Below are 25,210 nucleotides of genomic sequence, written 5' to 3'. Positions count from 1 at the left end.
ATATAATGGGATTATTTACTTTTTTTATTTTTTTATTTTGTATTGTGAAATGAAAAATTGAACATGGAAATTGTTGGAGCACCTGATAAACTGCAGATATACTGAGCCTCAGGAATGAAACCTATGCATCTTAAAAAATTCCGAAGCACAGAAAGCCGATCACGAGACACTGCAGATTTGGGAAGTGAGTAATTTCAGCTGAGGTTTCTGAATGAAACATGTTAGAGCCCACGTGTGTTCAGCGAGCTCTGCTTCCACTCACACACATATGATATAAGTTATGTACTGTATGATGGAAACCATCCAGTGTTTATCCCACAGACATTTCTGCAGATATGAGCTGACAACTTGGCAAAATCATCCACGGAAAACAAGTAGATTATAGCAAGCAGCACAGAATCAGACACACCTTGCAGAAAACAGAGCATGGAGAGAAATAGAATGCATGCATATAAACATTATAGCAATGCTTTAAAAATATAAATTAATATTTTAAAAAAATATTCATTGTTATTTGGTCGCTTAAAAATTATATTTTTATTTTTAATTAGTAATTGTTTAAAATATTAATAACATTGTTATTCTTTATTCTGATGTTTTAATAAATCTTTATTAATTATTACAAAATATTATTACTAATAACTGGGTTACTAATTATTATTAAACCATTTTTATTAAGCAATTTCTAAAGTTTTAATTATTATTTCAAGATTTATTATTATTATTTAATCATAGCTGTTATGGCATACCATAATATACACTGAATATAACATCATAATAGTAATTTTATTTTATTTATTTTATAATGTAGGCTACGGAGGGGTATACAAAAAACAAAATACCTTAATATTGTTTAAAAAACGAACCAAAAAGAAAGAAACATTTTAATTTAAAAAATAATAATGATTAATTATATAACAAAAATATTTATATTAATAGTTGTTATTATTTATAATAAAAGTGAGTGAAAACTACAATACCATCTGAGACGCAGTTGTCAGAAACTACAAATCCCATGAGTCCATCTGTTATCAACGGAAACACGTCATGGATACGTAAACCTGTGTTTTTTTTTTTCTCAGATTAATGAATCTAACGCCTTTGGGTGATGCTTGATGGACTTCACGACATTTATAATCAGAAGTAAGGACTTTTCGTAATTATTTCCACGTTTTCTGTTGTCTGCATGAGTTTGTTGCAGACGCTCTTCAGTCCGTTGTTGACTTCCTCTAGCTGTTAGTGTTGTAATGATTGTTTTATCCTCAGGAGATCTTTGATTACTATGAACTTTAATAAAGCTGGTTGTTTGATGAGTGACAGGTGAAGCGGTGATGCTGCCCTCTAGTGCTAGTAATGCATAATGCAGAAATACATCATGTCATTAAAAAAAAACAATAATATTACTATTTTTTTTATTTTTTACTTTTTTAAATTAATAAATATAAAAAATAGGCATTTGTTCTGCATTATTTAAAAGAGTGGTGCCAAAAAACAAAAAAAAAGAGGTCCCTAAAGCGCCACCTTTCAGATAAAATTGAAGTCCTGCTGTTTTCAAGTGAAACCAATTATTTATTATTTTTCAGTAATCAACAATAATGTTTTTTTTGTCCTGTCAAAACAACAGTTTTGCCAGTTTTTCATTTTATTTTATTATTATAAATTTTTTTTAGATTCATTTTTACTTATTTATAATAGGGCACGTTACACAGAGGTCTGATCAGAATGAGTAACAGTAAACTTTGTCTTCGCACACAGCACTAATAAACTTTTAAAGCCAGTAAGATATGCATGTAAACGACTGTCCTGAGTGCCCTTACACTATTTATTACAGCTGGGTACACGATCATTAAAATCCTCCACCCAACACCGGCCTTTCAGATCCTCATTAAACTCCATCTGTAAGTCACGAATCCGGATGAAACAGAGGAACCTCACTGATGTCCTCTTGGACTCGCTCACATCAACTACAAACTACACAGACGCTGACTGAAATGTTGATTTATAGGGAGTTATATACATGATATATTTAATATTGTTAGTATATACCTAATAATAATAATTAATAGTGCATATTAGGCATAATATATGGCAAACGAGAACACTTGATCAGTCGCGGCTGGTTGATATTTTGTTCTATCGTCTCACGAAGGTTGTAAATGATTTGTAAAAAAGCCGCAACATATTTCTCTGGCCTTCCTTTTACAGAATAAAAACAGTTTGTTAGGCGTGAAAGATGACCAATGAAGAAATCCTAGTTTTATTTCACCACAAAGTTCAACAGAAATAATATTTGCATAAAGAAAATGTTAATTATTTAGCAATTTGGGGATATTTTCTTGACAATGAAGAACATTTACAACCCAAATTTTGTCCATTAAAAATAAATATTTTTTATGAGTAAAAAAATTATATATATATGTATATATACATACACACACACACACACACACACACGTTAAAATTTTTTTTTAATAAATACAAACTTTTATTATTGTTATTTTCATGACAATAAAAAACATTTCCGACTCAGATTTTATTCATTAAATATGAATATTTTTTTTATATTTTTATATTTTATATAAATTGCTGTAAATGGTCTTTATTTTTGAATAAATTTTTCCACATTTTATTTGTATAGTGCTTTTCACAATAGACACTGTTTCAACACACCCTTTAGAAAAAAAAAACCCCGTAAAGTTATATATATTTCAGATTTTTCTTTTGAGTCAGTTTTATCAAACATATATATTTGATAAGTTTAATGTGTTGATTTTATTACAGTAAAGCACATTTCCTACCAAATCTGTATGTTTTTTTATGATTTAAATGTATTACATTTAATTACATTTAATTAAATAATACATATGCGTCACAAAAATAGTCACATTAAAATAAAAAAATTGTATAGTGTTTATTTGTATAATACTTTAGAACATGTTGATATATTTCATAATTTTATTTCGATTTACACTCATGCTGCTGGATTACATAATCTGAATATTTCTACATTAACACAACCAAGAAAAAAGGTCTGTTATTGAACAGCAGTAAAATAAATCAACTTAACCCTTTCATTCACAAAACAAATCCAATCGGAAAGCTCTTACCTTAACTGAAGGGTTTTCAGACGCTTAGGCGTTCAGACAGACAGACGTCTGCTCTCTCTAAACGTCCAGATCAACTGAATTAAAATAGTCAAATCCTTATTTACTAAGAGGTTTAAATCAGCCTGGAGTGAAGCTTTGAACAGCTGCACTGAATAATGCATTAAAATCACAATGAGGAAAAGAAACAGTTTCACTTAAAAAGCAAAGCTAATAAATCAATACAGCTCTGTCTGTGATGCAATGCAGTCTAGAGAATCATTAACTGGCTAAAGGACATATTGATTAATCATTTATGCCAAATTAACAGTACTAATTAGTTACAAACACACCTTCATTCAGTCTGATGTGGACTATTAGGATTTCTGATGAAGTGATCCACAACAGCAAAAGGCAAATAATATAAATCCATGGTAGTTTCGACAAGTATTGTTTTGTTTTTTTTCTACCTCACGTTTTTACTCGATTTTTACAATTGCACGGAGAAGCGAAGGTGAAAATGCATGTGATTATTTACAAGAAAAGCATCAGTGATAGCACGCATAAATAATATTACAACTTTCATAATGCATGCTTTGGTTTCTCGTAGCCCAAAACAGTCGATAATAAATGTGATCACTTATAACAAAGCAAATAATGATGATAATTATAATAATGATAACTAATATTACAACACCCTTCATCATGCATATTATGTTTTATTGAGAAAGCATAAAAATGCCACAGTTATTCAAAATAATTAATCTGTCATAAATTTCATTTATTTATTATTTTTAATGTATTATTATTATTATTATTATTACAACAAATGTGTAAATTTTAGGCTTGAAAGTCACATTTTAACGAAGATAATAATAAATGTGGTTATTTATTAGGCAAAGCAATTAATAATAATAATAAATATTATGATTCTCATAATGCATTTTGTTTTCTTCAGAAAGTTAAATAAATTACAGTTATTTAAAATAATTATTTAATCTACTTACTTTGCTTTACTATTTTTATTTGTTATTTAATCTTATTTTTACTTTACTTTTTTTATTAATTGTTTTGCCTTAGTTTTTTTTAAATAGTTAATAAATCTATCATTTAACATTTTATATTCATTATCATAAATTATTATGGTTAAAAAAAAATACTTCATATTAAAATGTTATATAAAATTATATATATATATATATATATATATATATATATATATATATATATATATATATATATATATATTATTTATAATATATAAGTATTATTTATAATATATAAGTACATTATAACTAATATTATAAATATTCTATTGTTTACTTTGTGAGTCTATATAATGGAAATATTATTAGAAAATATATTACATGATATAATATTGCATTAATTAAGTGCATTTTATCTAATTTAACTATTTGACATCAGTGCATGACACGTGTTTTATCAAGAAAAAAAAAGAGAATCAGTTTAGTGGGGAAAAGTTTGCTTATTTCACTGCTAATGACTGTTATTGTGTCAGTCATCAGTAAATCAATATTGTGCCAAATCTTCTGTTTACTGACCATCCATCAATGCACTTAAAGCATAAAGTGCACAATAACAGAAAGCGTATGAAATCAAAGCAGCCCTAGTGTGTGTGTGTTTGAACTCTGTTCTGCACAGTGGAAGTTCAAAGAGCGTCAGGGCTCTTATCTGCAGGAATGAGTGAGAGTTGACCGCTATCAGGAGCCCTAGCCTAATCACTGCAGGGTCAAAGGTCAGCGTGAGCCGAGGAGATGTCCTGCTTTTCGTCCACTCACCATTAGATTCACAGATCGACCTGCAGCTGCATGTCTGTGAGACTGTGACGAACCCCGATGAAGCTTCAGAGACCTCTAATGATTTTAATGCTATTTGCTCTGGCAGTTGCTAGGTGTAAATGATTACATGCACTGGATTCCTCATGGGATATTACTTAGATATTAAGCAAATGTGCCTATTGAAGTCTAAATAGTGTGAAGAGTTTGCAATGATGCGAAAAACAGCTGTAGATATTTGGGGATTTGTCGCCATCTGCTGGATGGATGCTGATGCTGCGCTCAGGATTGAATACTAAAGCATTGAAAAACAACAATGAACTATTTAACACTGACATGTATTACTAAAATGTATTTGTAAGCAAATTTGAAAAGTAAAAACCTTTAAGAATGTAACTATTTAAGAATGTTTTTATGTATTAGGTTTTTTTTTTGGTTATATATGCCCTTGTACAAATAATGCTTGGTTAATTAAAAACAAAATGGTAATTGCAACATGTTATCTTTAGGTTTTTACCTTTTTGGTTTTTACATCAGTGCTAATTTAGTGCAACTGAGACACTATTATAGTTTTTATTCATATTTGAATCAACTTTTTATATTTTCTCTTTTCATTTACATTTCAGTTACAATTTTAGTATTTTTGTTATTGTAATATATATATATATATATATATATATATATATATATATATATTTTTTTTTTTTTTTTTTTTTAATGTCTATATGGTTTTTTCATACTTTTTCATACTTTTTTTTTTTTTTTTTGTTATTTTAGTCCAATACATCAATCTAAATTCAAATTAAAAGGCTTTCTTTGGCAAACAGCTTAAATATTTTTTTTTATGCTTTATTGTAACATTTACCTTATTTCAAGCAATGATAATGTTGATAATATTATTTTTACTGTCAATTTTACTTGCACCCCCCACACCACACCACAACCAATTTAATATCAAGCAATTGTTTTTATGAGGGATGATAAAAAAAAAGAACAAAAAAGAAACATTGTGACACATTATTTTATTTTATCGCAGAATAAATCAAGCTTCCATGCAAACGAATATAAAGAATCACATCCACCAGAGATTTTTCTACTGAAGCTGATCACAAGGTGAAGTTAACCAGCGGAAATGACCACAGCAGACAAAACTGTTTTTACAAACATGATTGTTTTTATTGGTTTGATTTCAGTTATCACGAATGACGGCAGTCAAAACAGATATCTACAGACACAGCCAACACCAGACAGACGTGCCGTTCACATCACATCCACTGACGCGCTCATTCAGCTCGTGTTTAGTGCTGTTTATTCAGTTTCAGTGTAAGCTTGAATATATACTGTATATATAATGATGGCGAAATCTTGAAGCTGTGCCGTCCGTGTCACCTGCAGAACATCAGATCAGACATTTCTAAATGACTCCCAATCTTTAATTCTTAATTCAGAAACTACATTTATCAGCAGACATGCGTGCACTTACATGTCGAAGAGCACAGGCGGCGTTTGAGCAGGAGTGCATCACCTAAACCACACAACAAAATCCATCACAAACTAGCTATAGTGAAAAAATCAAATGCATTCAGACTATAAAAGAGAGGAAAATATATATTGTAAAATGTATTCTTCTCGGTGACTCCTTCAGTGCACGTCTGTGATAAGCGTGTCATTTAATTGCACTAGTAATAGTGATGCTCGCCTTTTATTCGAGCCGTACCTCCGTTTTCCTGCCAGAACTGAGTTGAGGTATTTCTTGGCCGCCATCTGTTTGCGGTAGCGGCTGTAGTTGTCTGTGAAGACGGCGTCTGAGTGACGTTTCACAGGCATCTGCTCCACATCCAGCTCATCACTACAGCACAGACAGGAAATGAGCTCCTGAAGCCTCGTTATTAAAAGCGTAATTAAATCAGCGTCACCGTATTACCGCATGATACTTAGCACATTCAGTTTGCCATCCAGACTTATTAAACCAGAATTACAGTCATATTTTATAAACCATTAGGAAAACAGACATTGTTTTCTGTTTAGCTGGCTCCTCCCCCTAGTGGCCATTTCCGATAACATTTACTACAATACTTTATAATCAAGATCGTTTCTAATCTTGACAAGTCACATATTGTTGGAAAGCTCTGAGTCTCGAGGTTCCATATTCGGTGAAATATTCCATATTTCATTATAAAAGTAATAAGACGTTTGGGAGCAAAGCACCTGAACAAAATGTCACAGGAACCTCAAGTTTCGTGAGATCAACTTCAAATTTGGAACATAATTAATTTAGACACAATGATGTGATTTTATAAGAATTAGATTCTAATTATTTTATAATATCTCTAAATAAATTAACTTTTTACACTATATTGTGTTTTAAATCTTTCACTTCACCAACAAGCTGCCGACAGTTTTCTTTTAACCCTTTAACTGTCACCCGTCCGCTCTGTGGGACGCCTACATTTACTTCACTATATTACAATCAAATCTAATCTAATCTTGACAAACTATATATCGTTGGAAAGGTCTAAGACTCCCGAATATATATTTTACCAATGTTTTTTGTTAAAAATGATGTCGGAAAAGTAATAGATTAATATATGACAAGAGAGCACCCTCAAAAATCTACATTATAACAGAAGTTCTGACCTTTGTTTAAAAAAAAAAAAATCACATTTTAGAAATCATCAGAAATTATATATCAACTGAAAACTTAAAATCTCAAAATTCATCCTTTAAAACCCATTTTAAAATCAGAAATTGCATTACCATGTAAATGGTACATCAATATCATGTTACAAAATGTTTTCTTTCATGAATTATACAAATGTAAGTTTGAATCGTGCACTATAAAGTCTATGTTCAAAAATGTGAGTGACAATAGAGACTAATCTTATGTATTCCAATGCGTTCATGAATTACAATCATATCAGCTGATTTGGATGTGCATTTTCTCATCTACGGCCGTCTTTACCTGACTCTCTTTGTAAGTAAAGACTCCAGAAACTCTTTAGCAGACAGTTGTCCGAGCAGTTTGCTGTATCCGCTTGTGAACAGCCCATCAGCGTGTCTGGATGGTCTAAAGCAAATACAGATAAATAAAAACCATGTTTTATTTAATTAGCCGTAGCTGATGTCACGGTGTGTTTCTACGTACCTCTCATCGGTGTTTACGAGTTCATACAGGAGTTTATACGCCTCCAGATCCTGTAGTGACGGGTCTCTCGTCCAATCGTCCTCTCCGTCTTCATCAAGAGCGCTTGGTCTGGAAAGAATTCAAATGCAAAATGCACATTATGTACTCGATGCAAAGAAAATAAGATGTTTTGTCACAGTCATATAAAACTTGTTAAGTTGTTAAAACGTAACATTTTTAAGTTGATTGTAGACTGTAGATTAATTCTGTTCTATGTGTCACCTGATGTCAGAATATGCGGAGATGGCAGGCAATGCGAGAGTCCTGCAGAAGAAAACGCCGCAGACGGTCATCAGGAGAAGCATCTGACAGCTGCTCAGTGAAATCATGGCTTTCTGCAGATGTTTAAACCAGGTCAGAAATTAGACTGAATATTCAGACTGATTTAGTTTTTAAAAAATATTAATTTACCTTTTTGCATATGTGGCACTTGATAATGGCAGTATGATCAGCGTTTGCCTTATTTGCAATATAAAATAAGATTTAAACAAAAAAGTGTAAATGCAACTTTAAGCATTTTTCCCGGTTCATTTTAATGACTAACAAATGTTTTTCTAAGTTTGCAATTTTCTAACAGTATATATTAACAAATGCATTTATTAAAGCTCAAGTTTCCCAATTAATATAAGCTCATAAAACATGCTATATTAATAAATGCACGAATTTGAAATGTGAAATCTGTAAATAAAGTACCCAAAATGGTACTTTTTCTAACAATATATATTATATAATGATAAAAGTCCACATATGTAACGTAGTTTCCCAATTTACATAAGCTTAAAAACATTTTGATTTATTTGAATAAATGCATTTACATTTGAGATGGTTAGTTTAAAATAAATAAATAAATAAATAAAGTACATAGCTAACCATAAATGTTTTTAACAGTTTGCATTCTTCTAACATTATATTTTATATAAAGATAATCATATGCATTTAAAAAAAAAGTATATCTCATGTAGTTACCCAATTAACTAAAGTTCATAAAACATTTCATTTTAATAAATGTGAAATTTGTAAATAAATGCAACTATATGCATTGCATTTGCATTTTTCTAACAATATATATATATATATATATATATATATATATATATATATATATATATATATATATATGTGACCCTGAACAACAAAAAACAGTCATAAGTTTTTTATTTTATTTTATTTTATTATTTTTTTTTTTTATAAATCATCTCTTCATTGATGTATGGTTTGTTAGGAGGACAATATTTGTCCAAGTTACAACTATTTTTAAATCTGGAATCTGAGGGAGCAAAAAAAAAAAAAAAATCTAAATATTGAGAAAATCTCCTTCAATGAAGTTCTTTGCGATGCATATTACTAATCAAAAATTATGTTCTGATATGTTTACGGTAGGAAATTTGATCTTTACTTATTGATTTTTGGCATAAAAGAAAAATTGATCATTTTGCCCCATGCAAATGTATTTTTGGCTATTGCTACCAATATACCCCAGCGACTTAAGACTGCTTTTGTGCTCCAGAGACACATATTATTTAACACTAAGACCATTGAAGAATCGAAGTACTCACAGTCAGGATGTATTTTCAGCGGTGTGGTTGTATATGATCTCTGACACCTGTTCGGATGAAGAATAGTTTCCCCGGCTCAGTTCCCGTCTCTCTGTCTCTGTTTCTCCCTTGACCGCTGCTTTTATACACCTGATTATTCACATTACTGAAGATCCTCAGCATCTGTCCTGCGTCACATGGTCCCATAGGATACACCCAATGGTGATCTGGTGGTCAAACTCAAATTGGGCTTCTCGGAAAGACTGAAAATGACACTGACTCATTTGCTGCATAACCCTTAAATGACGTTCACTCCGTTTAGCTTTTTTTGCAGATTGATTGTGCTTTCTAATATATGCAATGTTTAATCGAAGTACCTTTTGGAAGTCTGAAATCTGAGGTTAAGACGGTTTGTGGTGGTAGTGGGTCGTCTTCATTAGATTGGGAAAGGTATGACGTGATGTGAGCCGAATCAGAGTCATTATAGAAGCATCGCTCTATCATATTACAGAGTTGTGCAGGTCTGCTGATCTAATATCACTGCACAATATTTCTCCACACAAACTGTATTCAGGTCAGCGTACAGTACAAGAGGTCATTTCAGGTCAACATACTGTAGAACCGTCTGGAACCCAACAGCGTAAATTTAGAACCTGCATATATAGAATTGATTACATGCATGTATTTGTTTTTGTGCTTTTCAACAATGCAAATTTTGAATAGAATTTGTAATGGAATAAGGTAAAAAGAACCAATAGTGATTGGTTTCATTTACAATAATTTAAATAATTTATTAATTATCATCCAGAATAATTAAACATTTTATTTGAGAATCATTTTAATTATCTAATAATCATTTATTATAATAATGTACTTTTCATGTGACTTTTGGGGTCAACTTAACTTTTGAAGACATTATAAACAATTATGAAAACATTATTCATTCATATTAATTAATATAATATATATATATATATAAATTCTGTCAGCTGTCTGTCAGTTCTGTCGTTTTATTTTTATACCACCATTTACTCGCTCAAAAGTGGTTTTAAACCTGAATGAGTTTCTTTCTTCTTCTGATCATAAATGCAGTTTTGAGGAACAGTTGCTGGTCCACAGTGACTTCTAGAGTATTTTTTTTTCTACCATCAAACTCAACGTGGACCAGCAACTGTTTGGTTACCCACATTCTTCAAAATATCTTCTTTTGTGTTCAGCACAAAAAAATAAATTAATCCAGTTTTGGGACAACGTGACGGTGACTAAATAAGGACAGAAATCGTAGGCTGCATAATAGGCCTGCTGTCCCTTTAAGACCTGCACGCATCATATATACAGGCACGTATATATATGTTTTTCTCTCAACTGTGTACTTTCATTTTAGACATAACCAACTGAGTCTACGTGTAAACCTTGTGTTTTGACAGTATTAGTGCAAAAGATAACTTAGGTCAAAAACCAGGCGTGTATAACAAGCTTTAGTCTGCGCACTTCAAGTGTATGCAGCGCTCAGATAAAGCACAGGTCAGCGTGCAAATGAAACATTTAAAAACACATGCAAATAATGAGAGAGTAAGTCTAGCGCTGAGTTAACACTGCTGTGAAAGCAGACGGAGGCTCCAGGACTGCAGCTGATTGAATGTGTGCTGGAGCACCATACTACCAGATTTCTTCAAAGGCAGACCATGGAGATATTTTTATTGTCCACCCCTAATTCCAAGTGTTTGTAGTGTGTTGCAATAGTGTTTGTAGTTTGTTGCAATAGTGTTTGTGGTGTGTTGCAATAGTGTTCACGCTGTTTGTAGTGTGTTGCAATAGTGTTCCAAGTGTTTGTGGTGTGTTGCAATAGTGTTCCAAGTGTTTGTGGTGTGTTGCAATAGTGTTCACGCTGTTTGTGGTGTGTTGCAATAGTGTTCCAAGTGTTTGTGGTGTGTTGCAATAGTGTTCCAAGTGTTTGTGGTGTGTTGCAATAGTGTTCACGCTGTTTGTGGTGTGTTGCAACAGTGTTTCAAGTGTTTGTAGTGTGTTGCAATAGTGTTCACGCTGTTTGTAGTGTTGCAATAGTGTTCCAAGTGTTTGTAGTGTGTTGCAATAGTGTTTGTAGTGTGTTGCAATAGTGTTTGTGGTGTGTTGCAATAGTGTTCACGCTGTTTGTAGTGTGTTGCAATAGTGTTTGTAGTGTGTTGCAATAGTGTTCCAAGTGTTTGTAGTGTGTTGCAATAGTGTTCCAAGTGTTGCAATAGTGTTCCAAGTGTTTGTAGTGTGTTGCAATAGTGTTTGTAGTGTGTTGCAATAGTGTTCCAAGTGTTGCAATAGTGTTCCAAGTGTTTGTAGTGTGTTGCAATAGTGTTCACGCTGTTTGTAGTGTGTTGCAATAGTGTTCACGCTGTTTGTAGTGTGTTGCAATAGTGTTTGTAGTGTTGCAATAGTGTTCCAAGTGTTTGTAGTGTGTTGCAATAGTGTTCCAAGTGTTTGTAGTGTGTTGCAATAGTGTTCACGCTGTTTGTAGTGTGTTGCAATAGTGTTTGTAGTGTTGCAATAGTGTTCCAAGTGTTTGTAGTGTTGCAATAGTGTTTCAAGTGTTTGTAGTGTGTTGCAATAGTGTTCACTCTGTTTGTGGTGTGTTGCAACAGTGTTTCAAGTGTTTGTAGTGTGTTGCAATAGTGTTCACGCTGTTTGTAGTGTTGCAATAGTGTTCCAAGTGTTTGTAGTGTGTTGCAATAGTGTTTGTAGTGTGTTGCAATAGTGTTTGTGGTGTGTTGCAATAGTGTTCACGCTGTTTGTAGTGTGTTGCAATAGTGTTTGTAGTGTGTTGCAATAGTGTTCCAAGTGTTTGTAGTGTGTTGCAATAGTGTTCCAAGTGTTGCAATAGTGTTCCAAGTGTTTGTAGTGTGTTGCAATAGTGTTTGTAGTGTGTTGCAATAGTGTTCCAAGTGTTGCAATAGTGTTCCAAGTGTTTGTAGTGTGTTGCAATAGTGTTCACGCTGTTTGTAGTGTGTTGCAATAGTGTTCACGCTGTTTGTAGTGTGTTGCAATAGTGTTTGTAGTGTTGCAATAGTGTTCCAAGTGTTTGTAGTGTGTTGCAATAGTGTTCCAAGTGTTTGTAGTGTGTTGCAATAGTGTTCACGCTGTTTGTAGTGTGTTGCAATAGTGTTTGTAGTGTTGCAATAGTGTTCCAAGTGTTTGTAGTGTGTTGCAATAGTGTTCCAAGTGTTTGTAGTGTGTTGCAATAGTGTTTGTAGTGTGTTGCAATAGTGTTTGTGGTGTGTTGCAATAGTGTTCACGCTGTTTGTAGTGTGTTGCAATAGTGTTCCAAGTGTTTGTAGTGTGTTGCAATAGTGTTCACGCTGTTTGTAGTGTGTTGCAATAGTGTTTGTAGTGTGTTGCAATAGTGTTTGTGGTGTGTTGCAATAGTGTTCACGCTGTTTGTAGTGTGTTGCAATAGTGTTTCAAGTGTTTGTAGTGTGTTGCAACAGCGTTCCAAGTGTTTGTAGTGTGTTGCAATAGTGTTCACGCTGTTTGTAGTGTGTTGCAATAGTGTTCACGCTGTTTGTAGTGTGTTGCAATAGTGTTTGTAGTGTGTTACAACAGTGTTTCAAGTGTTTGTAGTGTGTTGCAACAGTGTTTCAAGTGTTTGTAGTGTGTTGCAATAGTGTTTGTAGTGTTGCAATAGTGTTCCAAGTGTTTGTAGTGTGTTGCAATAGTGTTTGTGGTGTGTTGCAATAGTGTTTGTAGTGTTGCAATAGTGTTTCAAGTGTTTGTAGTGTGTTGCAATAGTGTTCACGCTGTTTGTAGTGTGTTGCAATAGTGTTTGTAGTGTGTTGCAATAGTGTTTCAAGTGTTTGTAGTGTGTTGCAATAGTGTTTCAAGTGTTTGTAGTGTGTTGCAATAGTGTTTGTGGTGTGTTGCAATAGTGTTTGTAGTGTTGCAATAGTGTTTCAAGTGTTTGTAGTGTGTTGCAATAGTGTTCACGCTGTTTGTAGTGTGTTGCAATAGTGTTTGTAGTGTGTTGCAATAGTGTTTCAAGTGTTTGTAGTGTGTTGCAATAGTGTTCACGCTGTTTGTAGTGTGTTGCAATAGTGTTTGTAGTGTGTTGCAACAGTGTTTCAAGTGTTTGTAGTGTGTTGCAATAGTGTTCCAAGTGTGTTTTGTTGCTGCTCTGTTGCTGTAGCGTGTCCTATGTGGTTCCAAGTCTTTGTGATATTCTGGTCAGCTGTCAATCATCTCTGTTTGATGAGCATGTGAGCAGTAACTGCTCGCTTCTGGGGCAGTGATGGTGCTCTGTGAGTTTGTAACGACCCCCTCAGGACCTCATTTCCTGCGGCTGCCTCTGAACGACCGTCAAACCAGATCTCTGCATGACAGTCACAGTAAAACCAGAGATGGAAATTAGCCACTAATTAACAAGTTTCTAATGATGCTCTTTGATGAGAGAAGGTTTTTTTTCCTTAGCTGTCTTTTTTATCTGTACTGATCACGGTCCTCAGGTATGTTCTGGTACTTTAAAGGACATAGAAATGAATACGCTTATCGGAAATATTAGATGCTTATAGCTTCAATAAGATCCATATTAAGCATTTGAAATTATTTCACAATGCAAAACAAACCCATAATAATAACAAAATGGGTTTCATTCTAAATAATTTCTGTTTAAAATATTTTATAATTTATATTTCCAATGTATTTTATTTATTTTAAGTGATTTATGGGATGAAAGCAATTCATTTTAATTCATGATGCAATATTATGAAACCACAAACATTATATTTTTTAAATCAAAAATATATTTTGTTAACTGTCTTTTAAAATAATAATAAAAATTATTTCAAATAGTTTATTGTCTTCTGTGTTTTTAATAGGGTGAGATTTATTTAATTTATAATGCAATATTACGAAAGCACTATATGGTAATCTTACATAAAAAGCCAAAATACGTTTTGTTAACTGTATAATGAAAATAAAAACTTTGTTTAACAATTATTTAAAAATAAATAATAATTAGCATATGAATTATTGATTATTGTGACCTCAAAGAAATCCTTATAAATTATGAAAAAATGCTGTCACAATGCAAAATGAAACCATAATGATAATAAAAATAGGTTTATAATTTATATGTATGAATACACTGTTCATTAGTCTTAAAATAAAAAAAAAAACTTAAATATTTTTACAATATAGTTTACACTGAACCTCATGACAAATGACTCAATTCTGATTGGGTCTGACCAGAGTGAAAAGGGCAGTTCGTGTGACATTTGAGCTCATGCTTTGTCTTATTTGCTGAAATGGTTTCTCGACTCCTGAGAGGAGCAGAATAAATGGTACCAGTTTGATATATGACATCTAGATGAGACATTCTGCTCCAGACATGTTTTCCTGCAGCATAGCTATTTTTCTTTGTGTGCTCCAAATCTCATTTTGACCCCTTCTACAGAATAGTGTATTACATCCAATGCATTTAATATTTTATCTTTCATATTGAAAGTAGCTGGGAACGTTTTATGAAATCTGTTTGATTTTGTAGCAATCTACAGCTTCATATGCTGCTTAAATGGACCACAGGGCTGTTTAGATTCACATGGTGTGACCTGCATATTCCTTTTTTTTGGTGGCATTGGTCCGAACCAGATTAAATTAGGGTTTGATTGATGCCGGTCGGATATGAGCACTTTTCTGCATTTCCTCACTGATCATCTTGTTTTGACAAGACAATCTCGGTAACATTTCCAGGATGTGCTGTTTATGTAGGGGTCATCTGCTGTTCACATCATCACGGCTGTAATTAGAGCTCATTAGGGATGATGGGACTCTCCTGACGAGTCTAACAGCATGGCTATGTTAAGAACAACATACTAGTCATACTGTTTTACAGTATGCACAATATAAACTATGCACAGCGTGCAAAATGGCCTAAGGGATGGATTATAAAATACTTATTACAAACTCTGACTGCACAAATGAACCTTATACCCACAATGCAATGCACCTGACGTGATCTTCCATTTCCAGAGCGATCAAATTGTTATCAACCTAAATTGTTATCAGCTGTGATTCTCAATGTCCTTGTTGAAAAAAATTTGGTTTTAAAAATACAAAGGAAACCGTATTTATCCTCACTGCGCCCATAAATGTTTTAAAAATAAATAAATAAACAAATCAACTGAAATAAATATAAAATAATAATAATAATAAATATCATTAATATAAAATAATAGTCAAATTAATAATAATGATGATGATTATATAAAATAAATATAATAATATTAAAAAACTCAAACTTTTTTTTTATTTCAACAAGTTTCATTTCTCATTTTAATTCACTTTACCTTAATGTACTAAAATAACTGAAACTAAAAAAAAAAAAAAAAAAATATATATATATATATATATATATATATATATATATATATATATATAATTTAAAAAAATAAGAAAAACTACTAAAAACAACAAAAACATGACAAAATTACTAAAAACAATATGGATTAAAATTTTATTAAACTAATATTATCTCAATGACACTTAAATAATCCTAAAATTACATAATAATAAGTTGGAATTGTATTTTCTTGATTCATGTGAAGTTTCGTTGGTTTTTCAGGATGTTTTTGAGATCACACATCCCGTCTACATTTATATCCTTCTAGTTTCATGAGCTTCTACCAAACAAATTATGGATTAATTTAATTTTTTAATTAATTTTTTCTGCTGCTTGGACACTAAGCATGTGACAGCAACAGTAAAAAATATTAAAGTTTTTTTTTTTTTACTTTTTAAAATTAATAACTATTTTTATATGATTGTCCTAAATATGCACCATTATACGGTTGGTTGCATTTATTACAGATTCCCAAAGTATTGTTTTGTCACTTCCCTTATATACTCAGAACAGAAACAAAGACATTTTCAGATCAGCTGTAAAAACAAAGACCTTTTGGCTTGTCAGGTTCTCATGGACCCAGGGTGGATTTATTGTTTTATTGCATGGCATAAGGAAATAATTTCACTCCTTCCAGGTTTATGGTGATTGAACTATTGCGCCGACTAGTGGTGAACACTTGCAATAGATATTTCTGACAGAGAATGAAATAGTGTTGACATCTTTTTTTATTAATAAATGTTAGCGTATACACAGCATGAGGTTTAATGACAGTGAGGTTTTTGTGCTTCTTGTAAACAATGTAAATGCATCAAAACACAAACGATGAGAGTGATTAAACAGCTGCCCGTGTGAGTGACAGTAAATGCCGATGAAGTTACGGTTGGCTCTCGTCGAGCCGTCTCATTTATTGGCAGTAAAGGTCATACTTCAGTCTGGCTCCGAGCTTTGTTCCAGCTAGTTTGGCTTGGAAAACCTCATCCATCTGTTTGCTCTGAGCATCGGTAAAATGATTCTTCCAGTCGCCCACCTCACCTGCAGACAAAACATGTGGCAGGAAAAACTTGAATTTGGTGTAAATTAGATGCTTTATAGACTTCATTGATCATAACAGGTTTGGAGCTCATTGAACCGGAGTTGATTGACAGCTTTGTTGATTTTAAAGGAAGCTTGCTTTGCTCGTTTTCTGTTTATAACCAAATCTCAATTTTTTTTTATGCTACTAGCTACACACTGCAAAGTTTGAAAATTCAAAAATGTCAATTTAATTACCCTTAAGTTCTTTTAAACCTTTTTTTTTTTTTTAATAACATAAAGTAACCGAACAGTTGGTGGTTCCCATTGACTTCTATAGAAAAAAAAAAAAAAAAATGCAATGGAAGTCAATGGGGACCAGAATTTTTTTTGGAAGGGAGAAATTAATAAAAAAAAATGTATTGTATGTCAGAATAGATCTGTGCATCTTAAAATTAAAGCTTTTTTTTTTTCACTTTTTGTATAAATTTCCGATTTTATTATTATTATTATTACATTTTTTTTGGCAGATTTAAGTACATTCAATATGATTTAAATGCTCTTTTTGTAAATTAGATTTAGTAAAAAGCATAAAACAATGCTCCAAAATCATTTAAAATCTTTGTTTTTTAAATGTTTATATAGATAGATAGCTTATATATATATATATATATATATATATATATATATATATATATATATATAACATTTTATTAGAATTTGGAAAAATATTTAGATTAAAAAAAAAAACATTGCTCTTTTTTCAAATAAAATGCAAAATATATATATATATTTTTTTTAAATTATTATTTGTTTTTTGGCTATGTAGACATTATATATTGTATGTAAAAATGCTGTACCTGAGGAATTTGTGGGATACATTTTTAAATTAATTGAATCTGACATCCATCATGAAGCGATTTTTTTTATTTTTTTACCTTTTCTGAAGAAGATGCTGCCAAACTTGCCATGAGATTTCTTGGAGTTTTCCAGCATGGCACTGAATGTAGTTTGTCCAGCGATGCTGCTGACCTGCTCATCGGTCAGAGGAAGGCTGAAGAACTCCGAGATTTTCTTCACACCTTCCGGCAGGTTCTGCATGAACAGCAGGAAAAGCTCAAACATCTCAAGTCTTAGCACCGCAGCAGGTTAAAAGTCAACACCACGGGAGATTTGCTTCTTAATTCACAGCTTTATCATTGCACACGTTCTAAAGTCTTCAGAATCTTTCATGAATATCTGTATCCCTCAGAAATGCATCTCATTATTGAAGTAAAATTGGTTTGAAACAGTCTCACTTTGACTTTAAGACAAACGGTCAATGAATATGAAACTGTGACGTTGCAAGCGAAGGTTGCTCTACCTGTTTCAGCTCCTCATACGTCACGATCATCACGTTCGGGTCGTCTAGACGTTTTTCCCAGGCGAGAGCGTGATCAAAATAAGAGCCCCAGGTCACTGAAGAGACAACATAACCGTATATCTTCAGTCCCCCATAATATTCACTTAAACAGCATTTAGCTTTCATTGTTCAGTGTTTTTCTCACCTTCACCAGTCATGAAGTCCGAGAAGAACTTATCCCACGACTCGGCGTTGGGCAGAACCGGGTTTTTGTTCATGAAATGGTAGAATGAGACGAGCGTGTCTTTAGGGTTTCTGAACACCACCAGAATCTGAAAAAAGACGTTGTATGAGACGAGAGAAAAAACAAAAGATGAGAGTGTGTTCTGTTCCATTCTGAATTCATTTGTTACAATTAAACCAATAAGCACACAATCGGATTCATCTAATGCATTATGCATTTTAAATATCTTTTTTTTTTTTATATATATATAAGTCTTGACCCATTCTGGCTATTAATATTCAGTCAAATCCTCACGTAGTGAAAACCTACATTAATTTGCTTGCATTCAACATTACCAACTGGTCAAATTATGGTCGATTTCTCCACTTTTCCAAGGTTATATTTACTAGAATTCACAAGTGTGCATATATTTGATAAAAAAAATTTTTAATGCAATAAAAAATCACAATATTGCTGTTTTTATTTTAGTTTAAAATAACTGTTTTCTATGTGAATATCTGTTAAAGTGTCATTTATTTCCATTACTGAGTAATCTCTACTGTCACTTTTGATCAATTTAATGCATCTTTGATGAATAAAAGTATGCATTTCTTTGCAAACCAAACTTAAGTTCCCTAAAACAGTGAATGTCATTGGTTTGTTTGTCAGGTGCAGCTCTTTTACGGTTGGTGTCTAGTGTCATGTGACCTCTCCAATGTGATTCAAAGTGCACTCGTTGTTACCTTTGATTTTTTAGTTAAGAAAGAGGGAGGCATTTTGTCAGGGTGCAGATGAGTTCCCAGAAGCCTCCTTGGGGGCATTTCAGCCAGTTTCTGTGAGACAAATGTGAAGTGTTTGAGCGTTCAGGTTAAACGTTCCCAGATTCATTCACAGCTTGCTCGTGCTGTTACTGACCTCTTGAACATCTGGAGGTAAAAACTCAACCAGAGGAGGCCTTTCGGGTGGTTTCTCATCTTTCCCACTGGAAGCATTCAAGATTTTACGCAAGACTGACACCATCCAGTTAAACCCTGTTAGAGATCAATTACAAGACACTCAAAACTTTAGATCTTGTTGTTAATCTTTTAACATCTTTGCATCACAGATGAGATTTAATTCATGAAGCACAAACAGAAGAAATGTATGGAAGCATTCTTATGCCCTGAAAATTGCCCAAATCATTTGTGAAATCGTCATTGCTCATAAAGCATTTCTTAAATTGTTGCATAATTCAGTGCCACAACTTTAGTGCAAATTGTCTGTGAAACTGCATTGTGTAAATTGTCAAATTCAGTCCAATGTGGTCCTTTACTGTGCAAATAGTTTGCAAAAAACAATTATTGTGTAAATTCAGTTTGGTGCACCAATTCATGAATACACAGAATTGCTTCACTCTTCCAGTGTTACAGCTGGTGTTGACAATGAGCATAACTCACTTGTTATTACGCAAGAATTGTAAAAGTGTGTCATGCACTGAAGAGAAACAGGTTACGTGAGGTTGTTTGTTTGAAGAATGATAGATCTGGACTTCTGTTAAAGGCAAGATGTGAATCTTTGCACCACAGTTTCATGCATGTAACACAAACAGAATGAAAGTAAAACCATTCTTAAGTACTTCTTGTAATGTTTAATTCATTGCAACACCTTTGCAAAATAATTGTGCTGCGACTTTAATGTAAATTGTTTCATGAACAATTTCAATTCCAATATGTTTGGTGCAAATTGTCTGTAAAGCTGCATTAAGTAAATTGTCACATTCAGTCCAGTGTGGCCATTTTCAATGTAAATGGTTTAAAAAAACGATTCTTACGTAAATTCAGTCAGTTGCATAGATTTACACTAGTATTAGAGATGCATGAAATACTACAGCGGTTGAGGTGTCTTGTCATTTCGTATCGTTACATAAGAATGACAACTGTGTTATGCATTGCTCAGAAACAGGTTACATGAGGCTGTTTGTTTAAGGAACGAAAGATCCAGATTTGTGTTAAAGGCAATATGCAAATCTTTAATAACTAGGTTAGAGCTGTTAATTAAGTGTTTGCAACAAGGTTTCATTCATGAAACACAAGCAGAATTAAGTTATGAATCCTTTCTTATGCACTGTGAATCCTCACATTAAATTCATTACAATAATTTCATTCTGTCAGACCATTTCAATGTAGGTTTTAAGTTATTGCATTTAATTTAATTCCAAAAATTTTGGGGGGCGTAACTTGTCTGTAAAAACGCATTATGTAAATTGTCAAATTCAGCCTAATGTGATTTTTTTCAGTGTAAATGGTTTGTAGAAACCAATTCTTGTGTAAATTAGCTTGGGTGCACCAATTTACACCAATGTTTGAGTTTCATGAACGCAAGGAATTTCTCCCCTCTTCAGGGTCCTGTGTTACAGCTGGTTTTGATATTGAGCGTAACTCGCTCGTTACATAAAAATCACAAACGTGTCATGCATTGAGGAGAATCAAGTTACATGAATCTAGTTCTTAAAAAAAAAATAAGATTCAGAGTTGTGTTAAAAGTGAAATGTTAGACTTTAGGTTTAGAGCACCAAGGGTTTTTTTAAAGTATAAATCAATTCTTATGCACTTTAAATACCCACATTAAATTCAAATTTATTTGTAAATCATTTTAAAAAATCATTCTTGAGATACAATTTTAATGTATAATCTTCATAAAATGGTTGCGTCTAACTCAATTCCAAAAATGTTGGTGCAAATTATTTGTAAAACCGCCTTCAGTCAAGTGTGATTGTTTTCTGTGTAAATATTTTATGAAAAACAATTCTTATGTAAATTCGCTTGGGTGCACCAACTTACACCGGTGTTTGAGTATCATGAATGCACACAACTGCATGAGTCGGAAGTTTACCAAGAGAAATGTCCTTGAGCAAACTGTGAGTTATGTAACCTGACTCCACCAGCAGCTTTGCACTAGTTTTAGGGTTTGTAGAGAAAACTTTCGCACATGCAAGTCCTACAGTCCTGCGAAAGCAAACTCTGTCTTGTTTTACTTACCACATTTAGGGTACGCCACCAGGATAAGGTCATCCTCTCTGGTCTCCAGATCTTTTAACTTGTCCATGGTCTCTGGAGGGCTGAGGATCGTGGAGTAGAGGATTCCCTCTCGCTTATAAAGCTTGTCTTCGTCTTTCATTTCCGCAGCTATCTCCATCCTATCCTTCATTGAACTCATGGCTGGGGGTTGACTCATGTTTGCTGTGGATTCTTGTCCTGGTGAGGTTCAGATTCGTAGAAACACACACACACACAGTATTTATGCTGTAGTCCAGGAAGGAAAATGCTGTAGATCCGCCCACAGGCACGGCTCGCGTGAGATATCTCCATTTCCGCCGTCCGAGAGGCCCTTACTCAACAAAAGGGCTTGGTGTTAGTCTGGCAGATCATTGTGTGTGAGACACGCACAGCATGAAAAGCCAGTTTTGGCGGAGGTGAAAGGTAAAATGTAATCTGTAGTCAGTTCATGTAGCTCAGCTGCTGAACTCACTCACTCTGAAGCAGCATAGAAATACTGTTTTTTTTAATTATTATTATTATTTTTTTATATGTAGTTAATTTAACTTAATTGTAGTTAAGTTGTAAATAAAACAAAAGTTAAAGGTATAAGAGAATACTTTTTCAAAATTTCATGTTTTATTTAATATGTTGCTTGTGTTACTTCTTTGTAAATCTTTATGAAAATTACAAGCAATATCTGAGTATAAACTTTTAAAGTTACTTATGTTACCATGGGTCCCTGAGTAGTGAACAAGACACTGCGTCCTCTAGGGGTCGCTATGGGGAATGTCTCGTCATGGCCGTGTCTGAAGCATATATTTAAAAACACCAACAAAGTGTCTCCTTCCCTACTCAGGGAACTATGGTTACATAAGTAACCTGAGACGTTCCCTTTCAAGGGAACTTCAGACTGTGTCCTCTAGGGGTCCCTATAGGGAACAGTATACCCATGGCATCATGCTAAGGGGAGTGCGGGCAGGCCAGAACCATGGCAAGCACTAAGTACAAGCTTTACCATTTCCATGGTAGTTGCCTAGGCTAAATACCCAAACTTACCTGATAGGAACAGACTCCTGGACCCGGGATAGAGCCCAAGGCTTGGAATCAAGAATAGATTCCTTTAAAGGGATACGAACAAGCATCATATTAAGTCTTGCCTGTCACACAGTGGCTACCCTTTGCTCTTGCATAAGCTTGCTGAAGGAACTGTCTCAACAGATCCGTAGTAGCAACACACTGTTTAAATCAGTATCCTGAGGATATATAGGTGGAGTGGCGCCCAAGATGAACAGGGCTTTTACCAGCTCAAGAAAGGGCACAAAGCAACCACGTGAAGTCGTCACCATATAGTATTTTAGAAAAGAACGCAGAGTACTAGTGTGCAAACTTACCACAGTGTGGATTTAGGAAAGTGTGGTTTTGGAGTTCCCTGAAGTGCTGAACTGAACAGGAGAGGCAAGCTCAAATACAGCATCTAAGGTGAGGGAAGTACTGCCTGAGACAGCATTACATAAGAAGGTTCTTGCAAATGCCACCTATACTTCCCGCTCGATGCTTCGGCATCCCCTCGGGGCACCCATAACTGGACATCCAGGAATTTTTTCGAAAAGCTGAAACAAATCCATCAAGACGTTTTTGACTTCAAACCATTACTTCCTGTAAGACTGGAGCTGGACCGTCTGGACTGAGGGACGACTTCTCCCTAAGAAAACAAAGGACTTAATCAACAAAAGGGCAGGGTATTCAAGAGAGTGTTACAATGTTAATTATCAGCAATAATTAACATTTGAACACTCTAATGAATTCCCTCCATAGTAATTAACGGTGCCAATCGAAGACGCACCACACTTAATAGTTCACACCTCAGCATCACACTCCCTCCACTCAGTTTCACTCAGAATTGCCAATAGTATAATATTCTGCATTAATGCAAGTTATATTTAGTCATGTTTGGTTTCATTTGAATTGTCTCAGGGCGACTGGTACAATGGTCTCAACCTTAGAAAAGTAGATTAAAAGATCCTAAGAGTTAAGAGATATTTTGATTACTGTGATGGGAGTGCCCTTTTCCAGGGTCTGCCATGTAAATTACCTTGAGTTCCCATTGAGGTGTAAACTACCCTCATCTGGGGCCCCGTCCACACGGAGACGGAGCTTACCCCAATCCTCAAGAAATATCCGCGTCCACACGAAACCGCATAATGATGTAGTATACATGCCAGACCAGTATGTGGCGCTGTAATTCTGCCTCAGAGATACACTAAAAACAGAGAAGAAGACTTGGACTATGCTCATAAACCTTGCGCGTGGTACACAAACGAACATGGAACAATACATTTATTAATCAGTGTTAATGTTAGTTAATAAAAAGACAATCGTTCAGTGTTTGTTCATGTTTTTGTTGCTGTTACGTGACGTAGAGGTGTCTGACTAGGGGGGAGATGTGGGCTGATGATGTCATCGTTTCAGAAAATATACGGATTAGCCGTCCAGACGAAAACACAAAGACGGCGTTTTGAAATGTATCCGCTCTGGGACCCGGTTTCAAAAAATAGCGGTTTCACCTTATGAAAACGCCGAATCCGTGTGGACGAAACGCCTATCCGGAAAAAACAATTGTGCGTATTCACAGAAACGCGTCTCCGTGTGGACGGGGCCTGGGACCTGACCTAATCGAATTCCAATTGTTAGTTTCTGTCTTCATCTCCAGGGGGGGTTTGTTTTGGTCTGAGGTATTTGAAGGATTGCAGCAAAAGGATCAGGGTGATTCTGTATCCAGAAAGCCCATAGTGTGGTGTGTCTCTTCACTTCATACTATGCATTTCCTAAGGTCAGGTATGCATGTTTTGCTTTTAGATTAATCTTTGAGAATTTGATGTTTTATAATGCTATTATTTGATGTGTTTCAATTGGATATGTAATTGGCAGAACACATTTTCCTGACTGATAAAAAATTGTTACTTTGATTTTATTGTGTTTTACTCTGTAATTATTGACTCTAGTAGATTACGTTGTATCCTTGTTAGCAACATGAGCACCCGAATGAACGTGTTTTGAGTTTAACCTAAATTGAATAACTCTTTGCGCTGAAAGATGGAACATATAGGAAACCTTCATCCAGCACTGGATACTTTCCTTGAGTGCCTGGACCTTACATCCAGATAAAAATAAGAGTGAAAAAGTGGTCTGGTCTGAAACAGGAGAGAAATCTGCACAGTCCAAAACAGCTCTTAACAATTATGTGGGTGATTTTGATGTGAGAGACTTTTTCACTAGATGAAGCATTATTATGGTTTATTCACTATCACGGTTTTAACTTAAAAACATCTTAATGATGGATTTATTTCAGCTTTTGTCTTTTCCAGATGTTAACTGATGGACTGGAGTGCTGTGGATTATTGTGATGTTTTTATCAGCTGTTTGGACTCTCATTCTGACGGCACCCATTCACTGCAGAAGAAAAGGAATTAAAAAAAAAATACATTAACAACCAGGAAATTAATAAAACACACATTGATGAACTAATGATGTAATGATGAACTAATCAGAAAACATAATGGGAACAGGAAACAGGAAGGACCAAATAAGGGCATACGGAAACACATGGGAAAACCAGGACATGAAGTACATGGAT

The 25,210-nt window shown here is 33.8% G+C and overlaps 3 protein-coding genes and 1 long non-coding RNA gene across 5 annotated transcripts in view; 1 reads left to right on the top strand and 3 right to left on the bottom strand.

Annotated features, from left to right (window-relative positions):
* LOC113055390 (equilibrative nucleoside transporter 1-like) overlaps positions 1 to 3,278 on the bottom strand; it is a 16,242-nt gene extending 12,964 nt beyond the window's left edge. The window contains exon 1 of the mRNA XM_026221676.1: positions 3,108 to 3,278. The gene's annotated coding sequence lies outside the window, so the exon portion shown is untranslated. The remainder of the gene's footprint in view (positions 1 to 3,107) is intronic.
* On the top strand, positions 896 to 24,980 carry LOC113055394 (uncharacterized). The gene is made up of 3 exons (XR_003277523.1): positions 896 to 1,143; positions 8,296 to 8,417; positions 24,942 to 24,980. It is a non-coding gene; the product is annotated as an uncharacterized LOC113055394 (long non-coding RNA).
* On the bottom strand, positions 6,032 to 9,724 carry LOC113055392 (VIP peptides-like). 2 transcript variants are annotated; one of them, XM_026221678.1, is made up of 7 exons: positions 9,620 to 9,724; positions 8,286 to 8,398; positions 8,025 to 8,132; positions 7,842 to 7,946; positions 6,579 to 6,728; positions 6,363 to 6,404; positions 6,032 to 6,268 (listed from the first exon to the last, which is right to left on the bottom strand). In XM_026221678.1, the coding sequence occupies exons 2-6, from the start codon at positions 8,390 to 8,392 to the stop codon at positions 6,401 to 6,403; spliced, it is 474 nt and encodes a 157-aa protein (XP_026077463.1). In that variant the 5' UTR covers positions 8,393 to 8,398; positions 9,620 to 9,724; the 3' UTR covers positions 6,032 to 6,268; positions 6,363 to 6,400. The 2 variants fall into 2 exon arrangements, with proteins under 2 accessions (XP_026077463.1, XP_026077464.1); XM_026221679.1 differs by having other exon boundaries at positions 6,597 to 6,728.
* sult6b1 (sulfotransferase family, cytosolic, 6b, member 1) lies at positions 16,691 to 21,871 on the bottom strand. The gene is made up of 7 exons (XM_026221677.1): positions 21,577 to 21,871; positions 19,475 to 19,590; positions 19,303 to 19,392; positions 18,542 to 18,668; positions 18,358 to 18,452; positions 17,933 to 18,089; positions 16,691 to 17,015 (listed from the first exon to the last, which is right to left on the bottom strand). Exons 1-7 carry the CDS (start codon positions 21,770 to 21,772, stop codon positions 16,888 to 16,890), a joined length of 909 nt encoding a protein of 302 aa, XP_026077462.1. The 5' UTR covers positions 21,773 to 21,871; the 3' UTR covers positions 16,691 to 16,887.
* Positions 24,981 to 25,210: the final 230 nt, after the last annotated feature.

Source organism: Carassius auratus, chromosome 36 (assembly GCF_003368295.1).
Source record: "Carassius auratus strain Wakin chromosome 36, ASM336829v1, whole genome shotgun sequence".
In the NCBI taxonomy this organism is placed as follows: domain Eukaryota; kingdom Metazoa; phylum Chordata; class Actinopteri; order Cypriniformes; family Cyprinidae; genus Carassius; species Carassius auratus.
The sequence above is the reverse complement of the archived record's forward strand: the minus strand, read 5'-3'. Positions and strand labels throughout refer to the sequence as shown.